The following is a 26,741-nucleotide window of genomic DNA, read 5'->3' on the forward strand; positions in this document are numbered from 1 at the left end:
CGTTAAACGATGATGATGATGATATATATATATATATATGTATGTATATGTTTGTGTGTGTGTGTGTGTGTGTGTGTGTGTGTGTGTTTGTGTGTCTGTGCTTGTCCCCCTAGCATTGCTTGACCACCGATGCTGGTGTGTTTATGCCCCCCTTAACTTAGCGGTTTGGCAAAAGAGACCGATAGAATAAATACTAGGCTTACAAAGAATAAGTCCCGGGGTCAATATGCTTGACTAAAGGCGGTGCTCCAGCATGGCCGCAGTCAAATGACTGAAACAAGTAAAAGAGTTAAAAGAGTTTTTTAATAACTTACCTTTTCGAAGGCGCTGAGGTTTAAGTAAGGTAAAATCTGCAAAAGAGAATGGTAAAGTGTTCATTGTTTATTAAACTAAACAAAACTTATTCCCCACCTATAACATTTTCTCAGACCTCTTACATGGTCATTTGACCTTCTAGTAGTAGCAGCCAAAGAATCTACTCCAAATACTTTTCACTGGCTTAAACAAGGAAAGACATGTTGAGTAATGTAACCACCAATCCTAGATGACCTTAAAAAAGCCAGGTGAGTTCATTCAGGGGTGACCTGGGGATAAAGAACAACAGCAACTAGGAACTTCTCAGAGTCTCTATGCAAATAGCTTGACCAGCCAAAAATAACAGGCTAACATTTTTTATAACACACTCCACCATCTAAGCAAAAAAGAAAGGAAAGCCATATTAACTAATGTAGTCCAGACATCCCTAAAATTGGATTATAGGTCTACTGAATCATGGTTGACCCAGGGTTAAACATCAATGCTTTCTAGTTCATATAAACACCATTTCATCCTCTTAGTTTGAACATCCACTTCATGTTGGCATGGGTCAGATATATTCATTAAAGCAGATTTTCTACAGTTGGGTGCTCTTTCTGTCACCAACCCTCATCTGTCTCCAAGCAAGCTAATATTTCCCCATGGCCAGACATGATTAGACAGGATACTGGAAAGAAATTACACTGCTTATATGACAGTGATACTCATTTACAACCATCAAATAATGTGAAGACAAGACGACACATACACACACACACACACATACATACACACAAGCATGCAACAAGATTCTTTCAGTTTCCGTTTACTAAATCCACTCACAAGGCTTTGGTCAGCTCAGAGCTACAGAAGTCACTTGCCCAAGATGTAGTGTGCGTGTGTGTGTGTTTCCCATCACCACCACCGCTTGACGACCAATGTTGGCGTGTTTATGTCTCTGTAACTTAGCGATTGAGCTTAAGAGACCGATAGAATAAGTACCAGGCTTTAAAAAAAAATATTGGGATCCATTCATTAACTTAAATTCTTCAAGGCGGTGCTCCAGTAAGGCTACAGTCTAAAGACTGAAACAAGTAACAGATAAAAGATATAAAAAAGGAATCGGGGACCTTACAGTCTAAAGCAGAAAAATACTCAACAGTCTGATAAACTCGAAAACATTTTAAGACACGTATCCTTGGTTAGGATGTTTAGGCTTGAACGTGGACGGAAAGTTGGTGTTGAAATATGTGCAAAACAAGAAAGAAATCAAACAAGTTTTTGTTTGGAAAAAATTTCAGTTAATGTTTACAATATTATCCGGAAACGAAAACAAAAAGAAAATTATTACAGCAACGGGTGTAAAAAAATGTGTAATGAAACGAAAATGAAAACAAAATTGCGCGCGAAGTATCGGGTGGAGGTGGGGACTTTCGGAAAATTCATAAGGTTTGAGTTTTTCTTTCATAACTTTTAAGAAAATTAGTTTTTCTTGAATGAAATTTTAAATATATACCTTTCAAACGACATACATTACGGTTATAAAAAAAATTTGTGGGGAAAATCTTTTCCGATGGGGTGGGAGGAGAGGACTTTCGGAAAATTGGCAAGATTCGTTTTTTTTTCCCCTCATAACTTTGAGGAAAATGGATATCTTTTTGTGAAATTTTATATAAATTCCTTTCTATTTACATTCAAAATACTGAGCATTTATGGGGAAGCCTGAAAAAGTATATTCTTCGACCCGGAATGAGACCTAGCTACTTCAAACAATATGTCTCACGGTTACTTTTCATACGGGTCATCTTTCCGCCAACCCAGCCACTTCATAAGTTTCTTTTGGAGGCTGCAAGACTATAGCCATGTTCCTGATGACACGGAAGAATGTATACCGGTTCTTGAAGTCGTTAAAGGTACGTTGGCGCATTTTTTATACTGTAAAACATTCTTCTTACCCCCAACCAGGCTTATACCTTAAAGCATTCAATACAGGTCTTCCTACACCCATTAGGTTTGTTAATTTGCTTATTGGTGACTGAGAGAAGTTGTAGTAATTAACAGAAAACATTAAACAAATAAGGAAGGTATCAGACGGTCGTGAGATGTGCTAAAAACAACAGCTAAATTGCCCTTAACTTTATTCTATAGTGAAACCATATTCAACACCTTATTTATGAATTTGTTTCTCTCACCATGGTACACGGGATCTTTTTAAAAACTTTTTACTATTACTAAAAATAAAAAAAATAAATTAAGTTTTTTTCAAACTTTTTTCAAATATAATTTATGAATTTCTTTCTCTTCGAACGCCCCCCCCCCTCGGAAAAGATTTTCATCACAAATTTCTTTATAATTGTAATGTTTATCGTTTGAAAGGTATTTATATAAAATTTCATCAAAAGATATTCATTTTCCTCAAAGTTATGGGGGGGAAAAAATCGGACCTTGTGAATTTTCCGAAACTCCTCTCCCCCCACCCCCTCGGAAAAGATTTCCCCCACAAATTTCTTTATAATCGTAACTTATGTCGTTTGAAAGGTATTTAATTAAAACTTCATTAAAAAAAAAAACATTTTCCTAAAAGTTATGAAGGAAAAACTCGGATCTTGTAAATTTTCCGAAAGTCATTTCCCCGTTGCTTTGCGCGCATTTTTGTCTTCGTTTCCGGGTCAGCGTAAAGCTTGGGATAACCATCTTAGGATAAATGTTGTGTCATTTCTTTTTGTAAGGTGATGTTTAAAGTTATTTGAGGTTTGGTTGCTATGTCTAGCAGTTCAAGCAGCTGTATAAAAGAAGCTCTTTGTTAGTGTTAATATTCAAATGGTCCCTGACTAAGTAGAGTTATGATCACAGGTAATTCCAACCATGGCAATCCAGTTTTTCCTTCACAAATAATATACCCAGATTACGTTAGCTAATATATCGTTTATATTTTAAGAAAGTGAGATTTTTGATTTAGGGAGATTTGGCTGCTATTTCTAGTTGAGCGGGACTCCCTGGTTTGGCTTGTTACTTTCATTTTATATTTGCCTCGATTAAAAATACAAATATCTGGAAATAAATCGCAGTTATTTTGCCGATTTTCACCAGCATTAATCTTGGACAATTGTAGAAAAGTCTAATCGATGTGCCCTGTTTAATTTGAAGCAAAAGTTTATTTTATTGGTGTTCGTTTTTGAGTTATGGCAATATTTTACGGTTGAAAAATCGAACGACCACATGAAATAAGTTTAAATAGCAAAAGGACTATTTTCTTTGCTCTCTTTTCCCGGCTTTCGAGAGGTTTCTAATAATATAAAGCATTTTATACTTAAATGTTTGCCTTTAAATCACACATCATCAGACAGAAGAATGGATCTTTTGACTGCTCTTACTGCGATCGAGATAACGAAACTAAATGATGCCCAAGATTCCAATACTTCATTATAGACACCCTTAAAAGGATGAAAAGCACATTCGACTTGAAAAGTCGCTAAGCATTTTGTCCAGGGCGCTAACGATTTTATTTAATAATAACTCCCCTTTCATACCAACACCACTTAAATGAAACTTCTGCTCTTTAAGTGCTTATATTAAAATTAAAATTTCCTACCAAAAGTTTCTGTAAGCATCTTCTTTCTTTGTAAATTATTTTCCAAACACCAACTTATTAATGAAATAGTTTATTTTAATAAATCTTTCGGAATGTTTGCTTATTTTCAAAATGAATTTAAGTAGCAGGCAGTTGTATTTCAAGAGAAATATAATGACGAAAGGGTTAAAACTGTTTTCACGGCCATTGGTGAGAATTCAGACCAAATTTCTTGCAGGGCAGAGAAATAAAGAATCAATGGAAAACAAAACAAAAAGGGAAAAACATCGTAAAAAATCGAAAATCTGCGTCGCCTGAAGTTTCTTAGGATTGTTGTTGTTTTGGTTGTCTAGCCCTGAACTTAGACAAAACTTAAAATTAAAAGAATTCCAGCCGTGATCATCCCCAAGTTGTTTCTTTTTCAAACGATTTCGCTACTATTTCTAGCTGTTGTTGCTGCTGCCTAAAGACTCTCTTGTTTGGTCATAAATGATTAAATGAATGAGTGACAATAGGAACGGCGAAAATACATAACAGACAAAAAAAAAGTTCATTATTTTGACGAGGAGAAAAAAGGTCACATTTTATTTTAAATACCACAAATAATAGAATAATTAAATAAATAATAAATTTAAAGTCACTTATTTACTGACAAAACACATTGACAATCCATCTTGTTTATACAGAGGTATTATATTAACCCAACTTAATTTTTATATACTGTGGTATTTGGGAAGAGAATCACGTTTTATTCAATATCTTAAAGTAAACTTTAAAAGGCAAGGTATAATATATAAAACAAGGTATAAATCAGTTTATTGGGGTTTTCTTGAGACTTTTTGCCTTGTAACTCTGGATTCTAGTGGCATAAACCTTTTTATAGTCAATAAATTAACAACGAAATTAACAGGTTTCATAGAAATAGTTCTTTTGATATTTGTATCATAAAAAAAAAACTCTGTCTGACCTTCATATAACAACGAAATAACGAAAGATACTAACACAAACGCCATTAAATGTTCCAAAGAAACAAAATAAGAATATTTAACGTGTGATTCAGTTATTGAAGTAGTAGAAGTAGTAGAAGTAGTAGTAGTAGTAGTAGTTGTTGTTCACTACCTTAGGTGTGTGTGTTACTATAATAGTAATGGTTTAAAATTTTGGCACAGAGCCAGCAATTTCGGGAGGGAAAAAGTTGATTACATCGACCCCAGAGCTCATTTGGTTCTTATTAACGTAAAGACGGAACGAATTACTACCAAGTATTTTGTCTGGCATGCTAATGATTCTGCCAAACGGTTGGTTGATTTCTCCAGCCACACTTCACAACGTACAGAGAGGAGAATAAAAATAAACCTTTTCTATAATGTTCATCAGTAAAGCCACCTTCAGCTTCAACAACTGCCTGTAGATCTAAATCATCTACATGCTCGAATCAATGGTCCTGGTTCATTTTGGACATTACTCTGACTAAAGCAGCTTTCAAAGAATCTTTGGTGTTCTGAGTGTGTTCATTGACCTCTCTCTCTCTCTCTCTCTCAACAATACTCCACATGTAATAGTCCAATGGATTGAGATCTGGGGAATTAGGAGGACAAATGTTGGGGTTATGTGACCATGACAATTTTCAGCCATTCATTCCTCTGTTACTACAGCCATGTGTGATAGTGCAGAGTCTTACTGAAGCACATATGGCCTTCCATTGCATACACTGTCTATCCAGGGCTTAACAATTATTTCCAGGACCTCTGTGTATGTGGCAGAGTTAACTCTAAGGTCTTGTGGAAAGAAGTAAGGGGGCATCACATGTCCTTCTTTGCTGACAACCCCTAAAACCATGACAGTTGCAGGAAATTTTGTATGCATAACACTTGGAACTTCAGAAGGGTCTGCACATAACCATCTGTCATTTCTTCTGTTAACTTTTTGATCTTAGTCCAAGTTTTTTTCATTTGAGAAAAACCTATTCATATCTTCTGCTGGATCTTGCAGTTTGTTTAAGAGCCTTTTAGATCTAATGTAGTGATTTTCTTTTGCTTTTTCTAACAAATTGACCTTTCCTCATCATATAAGACTTGTATCTGATGTCTTCGTGGACAACATTTCCTTCTGACTGTTCCTGCTGATACATGGAGATCTTTTGCAATTGACCTCATGGACTTTCTGGGATTATACTCAATTGTTTGTTGAACTTGCTGGATAAATTCAGGTGTTCTGATGATTTCAGAGTGTTTAGAATGCTTTTTATCCTTTGATACTGGTGATACGTTTCCATCTTCAGTCTCCAGCTCCTTACAAACTTTGTAGATGAAAGATCTGGCAACTTTTAAAACTCGAGATATTTCTAAATCGCTATGCTCAGCCTTTATAACCGCAATAACAGCATGCCTCATTATTTCTTGAGTAAGCTGAGGGTCTGCCATTATTATTTTCTGAAACTATGATTATACAGAGTAAGCTAAAAATGCAGCAATGACATAAAAAAAGGCATGTCCTCAAATACCTTTCACACCCTGTATAGTCAAAATGCTTACGTCTGGAGAGCTTTTGATCATAGGTATATTCAACCAATGCTGACCTTTTTAAATTCTGCTCTTGAGGGAGGGGGACAGAACAAAAAAAAATGTTGCTTCGCCCCAGGTAAAGCCATGATGGAGCAAACCTATGCCTCACATTTTATTGTGACCATTCCGTCTTTTGAATATTATGGACTACATTGTCCAAAGTGTGCTTTTTTTTAAAGATGGTAGGCTATGATTGAAGGAGATTTGGCTGTTCTATGGCACAAATAATTATTTTATACAAAGATTCCCAACATAAGGGGAAAGAAAGGAACATAAAAGTGATTCTCTCCCTTTGGTAGTGTATACACACACACTCTCTCTCTCTCTCTCTCTCCCTCCAGTAAACCAACCACATGTTTAAAATAAAAATAATTTCCAAGACCCAACATGACTAGAGACTGTTCACTTTACCTGGAATCAGATTGCTGGATTTCCGCCTTACCCGGCCACGTTTCTCAAGGTAGTCTGGCCCACTGATAGCATGACGTTTACCAGGATCAACATTCTCATTGTTGGCAACATCTATAAAATGGTTAAACAGAAAAAAAAAGCTATATTTTCAAATATTCTTTTCAATGATTCCAACAGAGATAGAATTAATAATGGTAAACTAAATGAAGCAGAAAAATAGTTGGTGTGACAAAAGAGTTAACCTTAAATTCAAAACCACTGTTAAGATTGTACTGTGGTTGTGTGGTAAGGAGCTTGCTTACCAACCACATGGTTCAGGGTTCAGTCCCACTGTGTAGCACCTTGGGCAAGTGTCTTCTACTATAGCTTCAGGCTGACCAAATCCTTGTGAGTGGATTTGGTAGACAGAAACTGAAGGAAGCCTGTCGTGTATATATGGGCATATTTTTGTGTATTTGTGTCTGTATTTGTTCCCCCACCATCACTCGACAACCAGTGTTGGTGTGTTTACATCCCTGTAACTTAGCAGTCCAGCAAAAGAGATTGATAGGAAGAAGTATCAAGCTTACAAAGAACAAGTCCAGGGGACAATTTCTTTGACTAAAAGGCAGTGCTCCAGCATGGCCACAGTCAAAATGACTGAAATAAGTAAAAGAAAATATAAGTGTGTGTGTTTGCTTCTCCTTGTCTTGACATCATATGACAGTTGTAAACAACATTGTCTTACTAGCCGTGCCATTTTTTTCCATGGAAATATGTCCGACCAAGAGGAAATATTGCCTTGCTTGGAAACAGGTGATGGTTGGTAACAGGAAGGGCATCCGACATGGAAAATTGGCCTCAGCAAATTCCATCAAGGTAAAGTGGACATTAAAATAATGATGATGATGATGATGCAAATATGTAGGTCATGTAAGCTCAAAAGATCCAAAAATAAAGGATTTGGGTTCAGTCATTGAACTATGGCCATATTGAGCCACGATTACTTTTAGTCAGTAATATGTATCAACCTCCTGTCATTATAGATTATTGACAGAAAAATATTCCGCCTCTTACTATTTTTATTGGTTGCTATTTATGGAATGGTTGAGTTGACCTGCTTCATTTTTGTATTTGGTTTGCAAGATTCTTCATGTAAATTTGCGTGTTGAAATAAATCTTGTCTTGGGAAGGTCGTTACACCAATAATAACAACACAGGTACTGGTTCAATATCATGTTTTTTTATTATTATTAGTCAATTAGTCAAATATTTAACCAACATACCAATCAATCATTTGTTTAATGTGTTGGTTAAACACTCAATCATCTGCTTGTTAAAGTCTATTCATCATTATTCGCGACCTCTTCAATGACTTGCCTCTCTCTTCAAAGTCTGCCTTGAGTCTGTCTGAGAATTAGTCTTATGCCTGTGTGTATGCATGTTTGTATGTGCGTATATAAATGTGTTATTTCTTTACTACCTACAAGGGGCTACACACAGAGGGGACAAACAAGGAGAGACAAACAGATTAAGTCGATTACATCGATCCCAGTGCGTAACTGGTACTTATTTAATCGACCCCGAAAGAATGAAAAGCAAATTCGACCTCGGCGGAATTTGAACTCAGGACGTAGCGGCAGATGAAATACCGCTAGGCATTTTGCCCAGTGTGCTAACGTTTCCGCCAGCTTTCCGTGTATATAAATGTGTGTTTGTTAACAAGAGAAGAGAAGGATGGGAGTAAACGAGTTTGCAGGTGTGAAGATCATTTAAAGAGATTTCTACCTTCTGGCGTTTAGTGTTATTCTAAAACAATATCTTCTGATAAATTAGTTTAATCTTCAATAATTATAGACCGAATTATATGTCATCCCAGCCTGTATTACATACAATACTGTTGTCTGTGGATGAATTATTTCTGTTAGGTTCTGTTTATTGAATTTCATTAGGCTTGCTGTTATGGGAAACCATAAGATAAAGTCACTCCGATTCGTTAATATGTCTCTAAAGAGTTTTGTTAATAATATGAAAGAATCAATACAGATATATAGAAGAGAAATTTTAGCTTTGAAGTTTTAAAGGATTATAAAATTCATTTCAAAATAAGGGTCAAAATAACAAAAGATCATTGATAAAGAATAGAATAGAATAGCTTCTATCAGAAATAAAAGATATTTGGAGATGTGGAGACATTTGAAAAAAGCAGCATCAAAGTAAATGCTAAAATGAAACTTAAAAGCAGAATAATAGAAGTAAGAATATTACAATGAATTCTGGCATCAGATCAGCGAAGAAAGATCAGTCAGTATGGTTTGAAATCCATGTGAAAGGATAACAAGAGATCAAGAATTTAGGATGGCTTTTGGGGACGGTTTAGTTGGATTTGTCTGTGGTATTCTTCAAACACAAAAAGTTGACTAAGATGTGTACATTGTAAAGTACTGCTATTGTTGTTGTTGATGCAGTGGTGGTGGTGGTAGTGGTGGTGGTGGTATAGTCCATGGTTAGTTTTAGTAAAGAAGACTTAAGTCTTGTAATCAAACCAGCAGTCAAATCATTGGACACAGTCTTCACTTTAAGCACTCCAGATATAACAGCAAGAGGATTATGCTTTACACTCTAATATGCTATAGATTATCCTATAATATAGATTATCTGATGGACTAAAATTTGCTAAGTAATGACGATCTATATCAGCAACAATTAATCAAAGAATTTACCATGAAGACTGTAGAACCTGATAATGATTTCGCTCTTTGTCTAAGAATGTGGAAAGGAGGAAAAAACTGCTGTTGTGACTTGGGCTGGAAGCAGTAAAAATTATTCTTACTTGCCGCCAGCACAAATGATGTTTTTTACCTCTTTTCCTCACTCTCAAATGAAGAATAAAGTCTGAAACATTAGACTCTCTGTCCTTCACCTCTTTAATATGCAGTGACCAAGAATAGGAAATGTGGACATGTTAGGTTTTCTCCATTGTCTAGTTAGTGTCTTCCTGAATGTGTATTCAAGGGTTGCTGGTAGTGAGCATAGACACAGCAGACAAGATAGACTTAGCCCACACAATTTAAAGAATTAATTTTAAAATAAAGGTTCTTTAATGCTTCAGTTAGAGTTTACAGTTTATTTTGTTAATGGCTGAGTTATCAGGAGAAGGTCAACATCCACTGGTCTTATTGTGGCACTCCACTGGTTATGACGATGAGGGTTCCAGTTGATCCGATCAACGGAACAGCCTGCTCGTGAAATTAACGTGCTAGTGGCTGAGCACTCTACAGACACGTGTACCCTTAACGTAATTCTCAAGGAGATTCAGCGTAACACGGAGTGTGACAAGGCTGGCCCTATGAATTACAGGCGCAACAGAAACAGGAAGAAAGCGTGAGAGAAAGTTGTGGTGGAAGAGTACAGCAGGGTTCGCCACCACTCCCTGCCGGAGCCTCGTAGAGCTTTAGGTGTTTTCGCTCAATAAACACACACATTGCCCAGTCTGGGAATCGAGACCGCAATCCTGTGACTGCAAGTCCACTGCCCTAACCACTGGGCCACTGCGCCTCCACACTGGTCTTATAGGATGATCGTGAGAGAGAAGAAGAACCCGTAATTGAAGGTTTATCCTCAACCAGAGACACAGTTTGAATGCTTGCATTGGAATGGAGCACGATAAAGACAGTTCAATGCCTAGTGGTGGCTTTAAATAGAATGAGGGACTTAAGCAGACTGCCAAGGAACAATGCAGCCGTCTGCACAGTTGTGTTGACCTAATTTTACTTACAAGGGCACAGTAGATTGAACAGGGTTTGAACCTGAAACATTGTGATTGCTAAAGAAATAGCAGCCACATTGTCTTCAAATCAAACTAAGGTCACATTAGGTATTGTAGCCCTAAATGGAGGGTGGGGATATACATGGTTGGAATAACTGATTATAGCATTGGTCTACAAGGTCAGAATGTCTCCATATATGTCATGTGATGACAAAAAAAAAAGAAAATTACAAACAAAAAACAAAAACTACTTTCATCAGTGATGGTCCTTATTTCATTGGGAAGTCTATTGTAGTTGTTTGCGCTACCATATTTGCCAGATTCTAAGTCAGACACACACACGAAGGCGATAACTATCTAAATTACAGTGATCTATAGTTTCAAACAATTTACTCATCTAATTTTCTCTCTCACAGAATATCAACATTATAAGAACTATTTTGCTTTTCATCAGGTTGAGCAGAAACAACAGAATTCAAGGCAAATTTTCATGTGGAAATAAATTAGAAAACTGTTATAGCAAGCATTAATATATTTATCTATTTTTCTGATAATAATAACATTCATAGATACAGCTAAGGAAATTATTTTATTCTCAAACACAGGATAATGCTAATAATATAGCATGAACAGAATAAACTATTCATATTTTGCAGAAAAATTTTCGGCAGCCAGCCATGAGACTTGAACTCACATCCCTATGATTACGCGTCAAGTGCTTTACCATTAAGCTAAAACTGCCAAAACAGCAAATTCTTCTGCAAAATTTAGGATATATAAATCTAGCTTTATAAGACACTATCATACATAAATTTGTTTTGGGCAGTTTAGCTTAATGGTACAGCACTTGACGTGTAATCACATGGATGTGAGTTCGAGTCTCATGGCTGACTGCCAACAGATTTTTCTGCAAAATATGGATAGTTTATTCTGTTCATGCTATATTATTAGCATTATCCTGTGTTTGAGAATAAAATTATTTCTTTATAGGTATCTTTCAATACATCTCCAATGCTTCTAAAGCAAACTTTGTTGACTTTCAATGCAAGATGAATTTAACCAACAATAGCATTCATGTTAATTTTAGAATTACTAATACCACTGCTTCTACTACTACTATGTAAATGCAGTACCAATTGCATAAAACTTGGTATGACTTGGCATGTTCTCCCCAGGCATATCTGAACCTATTTAGCTACAGGGACTGACAACGAAGTAGATAGAATCATAGCTGGTATACATGTGTATGTATGTGTGTGCGTGTGTGTGTGTGTGTGTGTAGGTTGGTGGGTGGATGTGTGCCAATAACCAGCCGTAATTTCTTTCTTAAGCACTCTGTAGTTCTGATGTCAAAAAAGATGGACACATCATTTGATTGCAAAATAATTTCAACACCTTAAACCAAATGATAGAAAAATAATCTAATGTCATAAGTCTATCATGGAAAGATAATGAGGAATTTATGGGGTTCATGCCGCACCCAAACAGACTGCTGAACTAATTAACTATCCAAAGCAGTTGTAGCTAATTAAAACAGGTTTCTGATGAAATGCTATTATGATTGTTGTTTACAAAACTTGACCAAGATGGACTGGTGCAAAGAAACTGGGCCTGATGATATGGATCTGAAGAAATTAAGGTTCCATTTTCTACCCCGAAATCTTGGAACTTTGTTGCTCAAATATGAAATAAGTGATACTGCTAGATTAAGACAATTCTGACCCACCAGTTGTGTGACCCTTTAACATTTCTCTATCCAATGTAATCCTTATTTATTCACATTGTTTTGAATGAATTTTGCATTATCTTGTAGCTTTAAGATTTCAATGATGTGATTGGTTTTCTTAGAATGACATTGTAGGGTAGGTGTGAGAAGACAGATCTGGTCAGTTTGAATGTAAAACTGGCGGAGTATTCTGGCTGGATATGGTCAGTTTAAATGATACAGGGTTAACAAGGAAGGATGTTGACATAACTTATAAACTTCACTTTTACATATTTCCTCTCCAAGAGTGGTACAAAGATCAAAATTTCAATATTCTAAACCCAATTAAGAAAAATATTTTTTTATGCCCAAGATTTTACAGAGAAACCATTTCTATCTAACTTAGTCGCTTCTATTGAGCCATTTTATGGCTACTTGATATTTTAAATAGTGATTGCAGACAAGAAAAAGAAATGGTGTTTCATAAGAACTTGAGCATGCAATTCTAAATAAAACATGCATAAAGCAATGAATTTTGATATTTTGATGATGGTGGAGGGCAAAGCAAAATAACACAATACACAGATCATGTAAAATAAAACATCACGGCAATTCTAAGAAAACATGCACCCAGGGGATTACATGGTTAGAAAACTTGTAAGCTCATACATGGAAACTTCAAAAGAGCATTTTATTCCAGGCACATGTGATTGATGGCATTAAACTGCATTCAAGAATATGGTACCAGTACAATCGGTCTACTAAAGCAGTTGTTAGTAGGACACTAGTGAAAGAAGCAGCCAATTATATCAGAGTTTATTTAAGTATATACTAGAATATATAAGTAGCTTAAAGTAACTAGCAAGATATATTCTTTAAGGGGGTTCTTTGATTTGTTGTTGGCAGGGCGTAAGCTCAGGCTGAAGTGACCCCACTTCAAGGTGTATCTGAGCTCATATATAGTGAAATAGCGTTACCCTAGTTTTATTCTTCCTTAAATAATATTAAGACATGTAGAATGTTTGGTTGGAGTAAATAACAGACCAATGGCTTGTGACAAGACAAGACATCTGCTTCAGTTTGTATTTTCTTTGTGGTAGTATACTTCCATACCTTAGCCCCTGTCCCACCTCCTAGAACCTCACATGTGTAATACAATTATTTATAATATCATCATCATCATCATCATCACCATCATCATCATCATTTAACGTCTGCTTTTCATGCTAGCATGGGTTGGACGATTTGACTGAGGACTGGTGAACCAGATGGCTACACCAGGCTCCAATCTGATTTGGCAGAGTTTCTACAGCTGGATGCCCTTCCTAACGCCAACCACTCCGAGAGTGTAGTGGGTGCTTTTACATGCCACCTGCACAGTCCAGCGGTACTGGCAACGATCTCGCTCAAATGACTTTTCATGTGCCACTGGCACAAGTGCTAAGAAGGCGACGCTGGTAACGATCATGCTCGAATGGTACTCTTAGCGCTCCACTGGTACAGGTACCATCACAATTTCGTTTTCGCTTGCCTCAACAGGTCTTCGCAAGCCGAGTTTAGTGTCCAATGAAGGAGACGTTGACATGGAGGTCATTCATTGAATTTAGTTTGCAATTATTTATAATATTTAATTGTAATACAATTATTTATAATATTTTTGTTTAGATGAGAAGCAACTGGTTTTATTGTTAGTCAGATAATTACTAATAAAAACTAGCATTGCTAAAATAACAGGAAAAGACATCAAATATGTACAGAGTTAGTAGATTTATAATATTATTAGACATATATATTTAGCATCAGTGCATCAATTCAATTGCATTTAATACAGAAATACTAACTGAATTGCTACAGTCGGCACAAAAGGCTGCCAATGTTGATAGCAAAGTCAACCAGGTTTGAAGTTATTTCTACTGAAAGAAGAACTAGAAAATAACTAAAATGTTGCTCACACCCATATCAGTGTTAAATAGGATTATAATAGACAACAGATTTACATACCAATTCTCCTATAAGGAATTTGGAATAACAAAGCTGGTTCTTTATGATTCTTGAATATGGTCAGTGTACTATTCTCTACTGCTCTGAGATTCACCAACCATAACCATCATGATCCTACCATGACCATCACCACCTTACATATAATCCACCTGATGCACACATTTCTTCTTTTACCATATTCCCATTGTTCCCCATATTCATGAACTATGGTCCCTAATCCTTCTTCCCTAATCCTTCTCCCTGCCACAAACACTGTCCAGCAGAAGCTGAAGCTGAACTTTAGCTACACTGACCCTTATTAGTTGGCAGGAACTATAGACATAAGTCTATTTTCTTCCTCAGGTTGTCAGTACCGCTGGACTGGCCCTCGTGCCGGTGGCACGTAAAAAGCACCCACTACACTCTTGGAGTGGTTGGCATTAGGAAGGGCATCCAGCTGTAGAAACTCTGCCAAATCAGATTGGAGTCTGGTGTAGCCATCTGATTCACCAGTCCCCAGTCAAATCGTCCAACCCATGCTAGCATGGAAAGCGGACGTTAAATGATGATGATGAACAAAAATTAGGGTTGAAAAGGCAAAACATTCTATTCTGTACCTATGGGCTGACTCAAAGAGTTTGATCAGTAAATTCCATGCTAGAAGCTATGCAGCTTTAAGATTTAGCTATCATTTATATATCTTATACCGATTTATAATAATGTCTGCAACTATTTCACTTTGATCATTATCGGTGTATTTTCTTTTAAGACAGAACAAAAAATTAATTTCTAATTTTGCCAAAGATACAAATAAATATGAAAGTTAAACATAAGCCATCATTGATGTCTGACCCAGGAACCACAAATGGTTAACATAAACACAAGGCCACAAATTTTAGGGAAGGTGTAATTGTTTAAACTTTCAAAGTACTTGACTGGATCGTTTTATCAACTCATGAAGAATGAAAGTAAAAGGAAAATTTGGTCTTGACAGAATTTGATATCAGATCCTAAAGGACTCTAAATACTTTAATGATTCTGCTGCATGACTAACTAATTAGCAAGATGTTTCTCAGTATTATAGACATAAAAATGTTTAATGAAAATGTAAAAATATAGAATAATTAATGTCAACAATTTGGAAAATGTACATAAAAAGCAGAGAGATGTTTATCAGAATTTTAATAAGATGTGTTGGATATGATATGAAGAAATGATGTTGGTAGAGACTTTGGAAATATAATATTTTAAGGGAAAAGGGAAAATACAGTTATTAGAGAGAAGAGAAAGCAGAAAATAATGAGTGAAATTTGCAAAATGAGCTGACAGAAATACATGATGGATGAGGGTGAGAAGTGGTCATGCATGGAAAGGTTACGAATTGAGTAAGGAGATTCACAGAGTGTGACAGAAAATATGTATGATGGGGGTGTGGGGTAACAAGTGTCCATGCTTTGTAAGACTGTAAGTGTTCTTCAAGGTGGTTAAGAGGTGTTCACATTTCCAGGGTTTTGCAGGGAGAAAACACATGGCTTACAAAAGAAGCCAGAAGACATGGTGCCTTGCACAAACTGAACTGTGGATGGTGCAGCAAGAAACAGCAGGTCCAAGAGGAAGAAAAGAGCGGTAATTTACCAAAGAGCTGGAAAGTGTTCAAACATTCAAGCTTCTCACATTGTTCATCTTTGCTTCGACCTAATTCCATCACAAGATGACGAACTTTCTCTGGAATCTTGCCTTTGTAACTCTCCAAGATTAAGTGTTTAATCTCCTTGCACCATTTTACTTTCTGGTCAATGTTCCTTGCCTTTAAAAAAGATTAAAATTGGTAAATAAATTAACTTCTAGAAATTACCTGAGATATTTATGTATACTTGACATAAAGAATTGGACAGTTTTTGTCAATTTCTTTTTAAATTCTTGTCTTTTTGTCACCAGAATTATATTGAAATATACCATTTCAACTTATTTTGAAAATAACTAAGAATTTGAAGGGATTTATTAGTAGGAATAAAGAATAGCTAAATTATTTTCATAATAATTACTGGTGTTTAGAATTAAGATTAGCAATGGACTTAAGGAATGGACTTACCTGTAAAGTATGCATTGACTTGGGATTATCAAAAGGGATAACTTGAAAACTAAGAGGTTCCTTTGGAATACTTTCAATCAACATCAGATTAGCACACTAGTCAAAAGAGACAAGATTGTAGCAAAATTAGTACTTGTGATATCTGAATAAGTTAACTTAGGGGTTTGGTAAAGAGCCCGATAAAATAAGTACCTGGCCTAAACAATAAAGTAATGGGATTGATTTGTTTGACTAAACCCTCTGAGACAGTACCCCAGCATGGTCGCAGTCCAATGGCTGGAACAAGTAAAATATGTGAGTGTGTGTTATTTCTTTACTACCCACAAGGGGCTACACACAGAGGGGACAAACAAGGACAGACAAATGGATTAAGTCGATTATATCGACCCCAGTGTGTAACTGGTATTTAATTTATCGACCCCGAAAGAATGAAAGGCAAAGTCGACCTTGGCGGAATTTGAACTCAGAACGTAGCAGCAGACGAAATACCGCTAAGCATTTCGCCCGGCATGCTAATGTGTGTGTGTGTACGTATAAAATGGCATGCCATTGGGCAATGCTGTCCAGTAGCATATTGATATTGGCTCTTATGCAACATGATGTAGCCTGATGATTTGAGAGCTTCTCTGTTGTGTTCTGCAGTATCTTATAAATATTGCGCTTCAATACATATCATGTTACAATGCAATAAAATCTCTTAGTGAAATGATTATAGCGATACCATATAATCTATTCATTTGTGTTTTTATTGCTATATGTATGTGTATGCTGCATGTGTGTCCAGTGGTTGAGATCACTAATATAAGATGAACAACCGATTAGAGTTCCAGTTGCATTGCTTCTGAATTTCCATGATTCTTTGTCACCATCCAATTCTACTGTTCATTGGAATTGGGAGCTTGAGTCATAACGAGTCTTTCCTGAGCTGATCATACACCCATGACCACCACCCCCATGAATACATTACAATTCCTCTCTTGATACAGTTTGGTCATTCTGATTATTAATCTTCTGGAATTCTTCTGCTCAGCATCAATATGAGAAGTATCATTGGCTCAGCTGAGTTCTTCCACTGCCTCTTCACAATCTGCTACACTGCAGACCCATGATTTATTAGTACTTGAAAGATCCAGACTCTTAAAATTCAACTTCTAAACCGGGGCAAATATAATTCCACAAAAGAAGAATTGTCTGTAAGAACTGCAGAGCTCAAGTGTATAAAAAAAAAATTAAAAAATGGACAAACACATATGTAAGTGGCATTATATCATTTATAAAAAATGTTATATAAATGTAACAATAAATAAAATTAACAAAGCAAAAATATGCAAATTAGTGTGCATACTGATGCAATAATATATATTAACCAAGCAGAAATTATTATCAACATACAAATATGGAACATCAGTGCCCCAGTATGGCCACAGCCTTTAGGCTGAAACACGTAAAGGAAAGAAAGAAGGAATGAATGTATGTACATACATACATATTATAGGAACATTTAATTTATCCAAACATATTACACTTAAATCAACTGAATATAAATGCATATAATATGTATGTATGTATGTATGTATGTATGTATGTATACATATATGTTAAGAAGCCATTAACTATTAAAGAGAACTATATATAATTGTAAGCACATTCGTTCTGTGTTTTGATGCATGGAAAAAAAACATAGGAGGGGGAGTCTCCTGACAGACCATCTCATAATTTGCAGATCACTCCTCAGAGAAGACAAAAATCTTCTTTTCGAATTGATAGCATAACATGTAAGTGTGTGTTTTGTATATTGATAATATCGATATTATTGATACAAGCATGATTGAGTTTAAGAGGTTCTCTTCACAACTCCTTGGTTCTAAGAGATTCCATTGTGTAACATTTTAAGCAAGTATCTTCATTCATAGCTTCAGACTGACCAATACCTTGTGAATGGAATTTGGTTAATGGAAACCTACCATCTGTCTATCTTTCCATCAAATTGATCAATGTATCCATGTGTGTGAGTGTGTGCACGCACTTGCATGTGAATGTCTATGTACGTGTATACATCTTCCACCAATTATGTTACCACGGGATACAAACACCCATAACAAAAACAAAAATGTAAGACGGAAACTTTATTGATGAAGTTCCCTTGAGATATTTGTTCTGCACTAAGAGACACTCACTCCCTTGTTCTCACTGTTTAATGGTGACAAGTGATTGGCTTATTGGAAGGCTGTAATCCACACAATTGATCACTTAATTGCAAAACATAATTGATTAAGAATTATAAATAAGGTCAGAAGATTAGATAATTAAACTTACCTCAATAAAGGTCTTACAACTCAGCATCCCCTCTTCTTTTTTCTTGGCAATAAGTACAGCTTTCTCAAACAAAAACACATGTCGATACGTTTTGGTCCCACAGAGCCGAAAGGATCCCTGTGAAAAACAAGAAACAAAAACCTTTAACAGATAGTATTATATTTGTAAATTCAGCATCTTTCCACTGAACTCCTCTCACAAATGAGAATACTATAAATGAACCTGACCAGAATTCTTGTCTGGTACTGGATTGATCCCCAAATCTAATCAGTTCGTGCCAGTCACGAGGCCAAACATCCCTGAAAGTTTCATTTGAATCCATCCAGTGGTTCTTGAGATATCTTGTCCACGGACAAACAAGCAAACACAACTGAAAACAATACCTCCGCTTTCGCTAAGGTGGAGGTAATAATAATAATGATGATGATGGTGATGGTGATGATGATGATGAAGATGATGATGATGATGATTATAATAGACAATTATTCCTGTGGTAATTTGTGCACTTGGCACAACATCCAACTGAGAATTACATTGCTAACCTGCAAAAAAATGCCATTCTATATTCTTCAAGAGTCCTAAGAAAGATTCTTGAGATTTAAGAAGACTTGTTATCACCAAACCGCAATTCCTGTTAATTGAATTAGTGTGCACTACCTTGATAATAATAACAACAACAGCTGGTATAAATGCTGGTTGGTTGTTTTCTCCAGTAATGCTTTACATCATATATATATAGAGAGAGAAAGAGTGAAAGAGAGATAATATAAGAGGGACAGGATAACTGCACCATCTAGGCTTGGTGGCAGGCAATGAGTAAAGAGATGCTACAATACAGAAATAGAAAGAATCAAACAGAAGGGAGAAAAGAAAACAAAAGAGAGAGAGCGTGTGTGTGTAAAGAAAAAAGATGTACAGTAAGGTTAAAACAATTATTATAAAGCTTTTAGATGAATGAAAAGGCAAATAAGTGATGTATTTCATTTAGATATATTGAATATTTTGAAATTAAAATCTAACTCGTTTACTAACTGGGAGCTATTCCAGGAAAATGAAAAAGCATCTGTAAAGTGGTTGGTGTTAGAAATGGCATCAAGCCGTAGAAACCATACCAAATTAGACAATAGAGTACAATGCAATTCTTGGGCTCATTGGACCCTACCAAACCATCCAACCCATTCTAACATGGGAAATGGATGCTTAGTGATGATGATGACAGTAACTAACCTCTAAAACAAGGTCTCCTAATGTGGTGAGATCAGCTCCATCATATTCCAACAATTGACTTTGAATTTCTTGGACATGTACTGCATGTTCGTGCTTGCGTTTCATTTCGTTAATGTGTTGTGCCATGCTAGTCATGTGGTTCAACGCCTGGCACAAAACATTATAACCGATTCTTTCTTCATCGTAATGTTTTAAGATGTTCTGAAAATAGAAGAGGAAAAGAAAAGAAATAGAGAAATAACAATAACATTTTTTGTGAACGCAAAGCATATAACGCTGTATTGGATGTGGTTACATACCACTAATCACAGTGCACTTTCTCGCATTGTTGGAGCTTTCAAATGAACCCCCCCCCCACTGGTTAGATAAGCAGGTTGGCCATCTTTCCCTCCTAATGGAATACTAATCCATTCCAGAGTTACACATTTACAGCTGATTGTAATCTTGAAATGAGAAGAATATATTGGTTGGTTGTGGTTCTAAAGGTATTTTATGGGGAGTGGGGAGGAGGGATGATTACAGTTCGAACTTATTTGGACACTAGTCTGCTTGGTCAGAGATGACTTAGGATTAAAGAGTAACAACATAATTCATCACATTTTACTTGTTAGCATTCAATATTTCAATGTTTCTAATTTACCTGAAGAAGAAGATGGTATTTGAGTACACGCTGCACTGGTTTCAGTAAATAAGCTCCCAACGGAAGAACATGACTGAGGATCAACTGACGCTGTTTGAAGATGTCGGCCAGATTTTGATGAGACATGCAATTCGTTAGAGTTTCTACAGCACTGTTGAAATGTAAGACAATGATTAATTTCAGGTGTAAACTTGTTGGGTCCATCAAATACATACACATATAATAATAGAATATAATGAGATTACAGTATAAAGTTCTCAGGTGTAGTACAACTTAAATCAGAAAAGGTTAAAAGAGGGGACAGAAAGGAGAGATACAAGTCAAGTAAGAAAGACATCGATGAAAGCTAGAAATACATGTACAGTTGGCACTCTGTCGCTTACGACGTCGAGGGTTCCAGTTGATCCGATCAATGGAACAGCCTGCTCATGAAATTAACATGCAAGTGGCTGAGCACTCCACAGACACGTGTACCCTTAACTGCCCTAACCACTGGGCCATTGCGCCTCCACTGAGATGTACATAGTTTCTGAGGAAAAGACAAGATGGTCACAGGTGGACTGTCTTTGCCCAAAAGTCTGCTTAATTAGGGTTGATTTGGGGCTAAACACAAAACATACACACAAAGAGAAAGAGAAGGGGTTGTCAGTGTATAAGATCTAAAAGTACTTACCATGGATAATTGGTGCAGTAATTACCATAAATAACAAACTTGTCTTTGTTCTTCACAAAACATTCAGCAACTTTCAGGGGTTCTCCATTACTGTGTTCCAACTCTTCTAGAAATTCTCTGAAAACAAAAGCAACAATCAGCATTAAATCCAAAGAGATGAGAAATAATGATAGCAAGAATAACATATCCGAATCTGTTAAACATATATTACAACATCAGTATATAAAACAATTGTGTGTATGTGTGGTTATATTTCATTGAGTATGTCACAATCTCAACCCAGATCTTGTCATGTCTGTTTATCTAAGGCTCGTGTATAAGGTTAGTTCCAGAGTTTAAGGATGTGAGAGAACAGACCATCAGACCACACATGAACATAACAGATTATATATTAGATAAATTGCTAAATACATCAATGAATACACACACACACACCAATATATGTATACATATATATATAAATGTGTGTGCGTGCATGCATTTCCTTTATTTAAATCAGCTCTCAGCCCAGCTGCAGAATTGATAATAAACAAAGAAAATTCCTACATAATTATGTGTGTATTATTTATGTATACAAATGTATATGTATTTGTGTGTGTGTGTGTGTGTAATTATCTCAGCATGTTTGTGTGTGTTCCCCATTTTGTAATTCTTTAAATTCCTCCCACAATGAAGAGTCTGGTTTCTGATTGGAGAAAAAGCTGTAGAATTGAAATTTAAATATCACCAATAAAGAGTTACATGGTGGACATTTAGCAAATATACATTTCACTGTTCTGCTTATAGATCATTGTCGTCATCGTCATCATTGCCACCTCCCTCCTCCTCCTCCACATCATCATCATTTAATGACCGTTTTCCATGCTGGTATGGGTAAGATGGCCTAACAGGAGCTAGCAAGGCCAGAGAGCCGCACCAGGCTCTATTGTCTGTTTAGGCATGGGTTCTTTGGACGGATGCCCTTCCTAATGTCAACCAATTCACAGAGTGTGCTGGGCGATTTTTACACGGCACTGGCTCCAGTGCTTTCTATGTGGCACCAGCACTGCATACTTACAGAAATATGTATCAGTTGGAGCATAGGTGAATGTCATCATCATGAAATGTTTGTCTTTCGTGTTGGCATCGATTTGACTGTTCAAGAGGATCCAATGGGCCAAAGAACATAGTTGAGTTCCAATGTCTACTTTGGCATGGTTTCTACAACTGGATATGGTTCCAAGTGCCATCCACTTTTCAAAGTATACAGAGTGATATTTTGGTTTTTTTCATGATGCTAGCACCAGTAAGGTTATCAATAGACTCACTAAAACCACTTGACTGAACAAGGTTGGAAGTATGAAGAAAGTGGGTTTGTGCCAGGTGTTGAAATATGAGGTCTGATTAATAAGTAGCTGCATTGTTGCCATAGTAATGAAGCTAAAGCTAAAATGTGAAGCCACTTGGCAAAGATTGACCTTCGACTCTGCTGTGCATTAAGTTTTAATGATCTAGCTCACTGCTGCTGTTTACAGCAATGCTCAGAAGGAACGTGTGTAGTGTGTGATCATCGCATTGACTATGACAGAGAAAGTTGTCATGGTGATACCTGCTCAGAAGCCTGTGTAAAGTTGCAGAAAGTGTATGGAGAGGAGTGTATGAGCTGTGTATGTGTACGAGGCGTGTATGTGTACGAGTGGTTCAGACATTTCCAAGTTGACCGAAGAATTGTTAATAGTGATGAGTGTTCTGGGAGGCCTGCAACCAGCAGAAGTGAGAAAAACATTGCAGATGTGCATGCAGCTGTGAGGGGAAAATCATTGAATCACCATCCGTGAGTTATCAGAGGATGTGCAGATTAGTTATGGTTCAGTTTAGTCCATTATCACTGAAGATTTGGGTATGAGACACATGTCTGCCAAGTTTGTGCCAAAACTGCTTTCAGCTGACCAAAAAAACACTCAAGTTTCAGTTGCACAAGATCTCTTCGATTGTGTCGAGAAGGACGAAAACTTTGCGTAGGCCTCTGAGCAGGTATCACCAAGCTTTTGGCAAAATTTGATGCAGATTCTCTGCTCAACTTTCTCTGTCATAGTCAATGCGACGATCACACGCTACACACCTTCCTTTCAAGCACTGCTGTAAACAGCAGAAGTGAGCGAGAATGTTAAAACTCTTCTTCTTCTTCTTCCTCCTCCTCCTTTCTCACAATGACAGCCTTTTCCTTCATTGTCATTCTCTTGTGTGTTTTTCTTCTTCATTACCACCATCAATTTCATTATATAATATATCATAGTCTTTTTCTTTTTTTTTCTTTATCAAGAACCTCAAAAATAGTTTCTATAAATATATTTAATCTTGATAACCTAAAAGAAATTCAATTCTAGATTCCCTGATGTTTCTTTAAATTTATTGGCTTTGATTCCCTCTCACAAGGAAGTTCTTGCATAACCACATGAGCCAAAGAAAGGCGAACGACCATTTAGAAACAGCAGCTAAATCTCTGAAATTACACCCAACTGCCTTAGGAAAAGAGGACTACACTGAATAATATTGTCCTGAGAGTTTTATGGGACATACTCTTTGATCATAAGTTTGCTTGGTCAAGGATGACCTGGGGTTAACCAACAACAACACTGCCCAAAGGATCCCTATTTCTCAACAGTTTGACATAATGAACAAGAGACAAAGATGTACTTTTCCACAAATATTTCCATGTAGGAACAAGGTTAACTGATTTATGAAATGAAGTCCAGATGGAGTTATGATTCCTGCAAGAACACAAGAATTGGTGGAGAAATATGAGAAATGCTGGTTGTTGTTGTTTAACCCCAACTAAATTCCAGTTCAGTATTCCACCCATGGCCAACTTGCCTGTCTTTCTTTTTTTCTTCAGAGCACCAGCTGTCTGGCTTCCGTGCCGGTGGCATGTAAATAGCACCATTTGAGCGTGACCGTTACCAATGCCGCCTTACTGGCACTTGTTTCAGTGGCACGTGAAAAGAAATTCGAGCGAGTTCATTGCCAGTGCCGCTGGACTGGCTCCCGTGCAGGTGGCACGTAAAATACACCATTTCGAGCATGGCTGTTGCCAGTACCTCCTGACTGGCCCTCATGCCGGTGGCACGTAAAAGCACCCACTACACTCTCGGAGTGGTTGGCGTTAGGAAGGGCATCCAGCTGTAGAAACCTTGCTGGATCAGATTGGAGCCTGGTGTAGCCTCCTGGTTTCACCAGTCCTCAGTCAAATCGTCCAACCCATGCTAGCATGGAAAGCGGATGTTAAATGATGATGATGATGATGATGATGTATATAAAACTACACTATCAAACATGTCCTTTCTGTTTCAAAGGTGGTAAACTAATTTGACAGATATTTGGCTGTTACTTCCAACAGGTTGAATGTCAATATAAGAAGCTTCTTATAGGCTTGAAATCCTAGTTATCCAATTTGCGATCAGTTGTGATTTCTTAACTTCAGTGCTATTTTTTAGCACCAGGCCACCCAGACCCAGTAAGCCTATGATCAAAAGGTGATCCATCTATGACCACCATCTATCGTTATTTTACATTTGCTTTTCTATACTGCATGGGTTAGATGGGTGATGCCATTCTTGTTGCCAAATCATTCTTTGTTACATTTTACTGCATATAGAAACAACCACACACAACGGGGAATTAACAAACAACAGAAATATTCACAAAGTACCGGATCAACACCTCGACTATTCAGTGACAGAATTTACAGAGATGCAGCAGGCGAATAATCAGACATGTGCGTCGTCTAATCCGTTGCTACTGTTTTAAAAGAGATTACTAATAATAACACAATAGATTAAGATAAATAAAAACAACAAAAATTCAGCCTTGGGCTTTTGTAAAGTATTAAAATGATGAAAAAGAAGCAGAGAGAGAGAGAGAGAGAGAGGTAATCGATACACAAACAAAAAGAGCATTAGATCACAAATAAACGGCAAATTATAATTGGACAAATTAAATAAGTTGCGTTTTAAATGACAGATCACAAGCTCTATAATACACATTTATTTAATACACACACACACAAGTATTAGATACACATATATAAACATGTGTATTATATATATATATATATATATATATATAAATATACATACACACAAAACATGCATTTATGTGTATACACACACAGTTACACATAAATATATATATGCATCCTGGGTCTATTATTTGTAGTGGCCTACAAACACACACATGCATATATATATATATATATATATATATCATCATCATCATTTAATGTCTGCCTTCCATGCCGGCATGGGTGGAATGGTTTGACAAGAGCTGGCCAAGCAGAAGAGTGCAGCTGACTTCTGTGACTGTTTTGGCAGGATTTTTACAGCTGGTTGCCCTTCCTAACACCAACCACTCAGCCGAGTGGACTTAGTGCTTTTTACAAGGCACAAACACAGGTGAGGTGAGTTTTGGCAAGTCTTTTTACAGCTGGATGCCCTTCCGAATGCCAACCTTTTTACAGTGTGGACTGGGTGCTTTTAAGTGGCACCTGCCCTGACAGAGTCACCACGTACTTGCAAGACAAAAAAAAACTCTTCTGAGAGGGGACGGGCATTGGATAAGGTGACCTTGTGTCGGATGATGAAAGGTTATAGTGAGACAGAGAGAAAGAAACAGGTGTCTTGCTGTAAAGGAAGTACAAGGTCACCCAGCTGGAGAGAGAGAGAGATCAGGAATGAAGAGAGAAACAGGTGCACTGCCGCAAAGTAAATACAGAGTCACCCAACCTGAGGGAAAGGGCACATGGCCTATGGTTAGGGCACTACACGATCGTGGTTTCAATTCTTAGACCAGGTGCTGTGTTGTGTTGTGTTCTTGGGTAAAACACTTCATCGCACATTGTTCTGTGATCACTTCGACAGCTGACGTATGGCACAGTGTGCACTTGCTCAGGTGACGTCAATTTAATGGAGAGTGTGAAATGAAGTACAGTTCATAGCTTTGATCGCTATAAACTAATCATTTGTGCAGGTCTTCCTGCTGAAGCTGAACGCTCGCACGTTGTCTTTGATGGCAGAGTCCATCATATATACACGCATACAGAAACTACTTGAAAATGAGAATAAAGAAAATATTGAACTTACTGACTAAAAGTGTAAATTTCTACAATGTTGCCGAATAAAGAGTTGAGTTCATTCTTTGACATATCATCACATTTATCCAAATATTCAAGGTAACCCTGCAAATCAAAGAAGTAAAAGAGTTAAATTCCAATGATGTCACTGAAACAGGTATTTTAGTGAGATGCAACGGTAACAATTAAAGATGTGTATCAATCACATAGTGGAGGCGCAATGGCCCAGTAGTTAGAGCAGCGGACTCGCGGTCGAGGATCGTGGTTTCGATTCCCAGACTGGCCGTTGTGTGTGTTTATTGAGCGAAAACACCTAAAGCTCCACGAGGCTCCAGCAGGGGGTAGTGGTGACCCCTGTTGTACTCTTTCGCCCCAACTTTCTCTCACTCTTCCTGTTTCTTGAGTAACGCTGC

The 26,741-nt window shown here is 36.9% G+C and overlaps 1 protein-coding gene across 6 annotated transcripts in view; it reads right to left on the bottom strand.

Annotated features, from left to right (window-relative positions):
- Positions 1 to 26,741, bottom strand: part of LOC106873757 (uncharacterized) — a 294,459-nt gene that overhangs the window by 26,845 nt on the left and 240,873 nt on the right. For 5 of the 6 annotated variants that reach the window (XM_052969084.1, XM_052969083.1, XM_052969081.1 and 2 more), the window contains 9 exons: positions 26,339 to 26,433; positions 21,222 to 21,338; positions 20,549 to 20,699; positions 19,909 to 20,109; positions 18,682 to 18,798; positions 16,366 to 16,461; positions 15,909 to 16,080; positions 6,841 to 6,951; positions 315 to 350 (listed from right to left, as the gene is read on the bottom strand). In XM_052969084.1, the coding sequence (XP_052825044.1) occupies positions 315 to 350; positions 6,841 to 6,951; positions 15,909 to 16,080; positions 16,366 to 16,461; positions 18,682 to 18,798; positions 19,909 to 20,109; positions 20,549 to 20,699; positions 21,222 to 21,338; positions 26,339 to 26,433 (1,096 nt within the window). The remainder of the gene's footprint in view (positions 1 to 314; positions 351 to 6,840; positions 6,952 to 15,908; positions 16,081 to 16,365; positions 16,462 to 18,681; positions 18,799 to 19,908; positions 20,110 to 20,548; positions 20,700 to 21,221; positions 21,339 to 26,338; positions 26,434 to 26,741) is intronic. The other variant, XM_052969082.1, reaches the window with a different exon arrangement.

The sequence above is a fragment of the Octopus bimaculoides genome, chromosome 6 (assembly GCF_001194135.2).
Source record: "Octopus bimaculoides isolate UCB-OBI-ISO-001 chromosome 6, ASM119413v2, whole genome shotgun sequence".
NCBI lineage: Eukaryota > Metazoa > Mollusca > Cephalopoda > Octopoda > Octopodidae > Octopus > Octopus bimaculoides.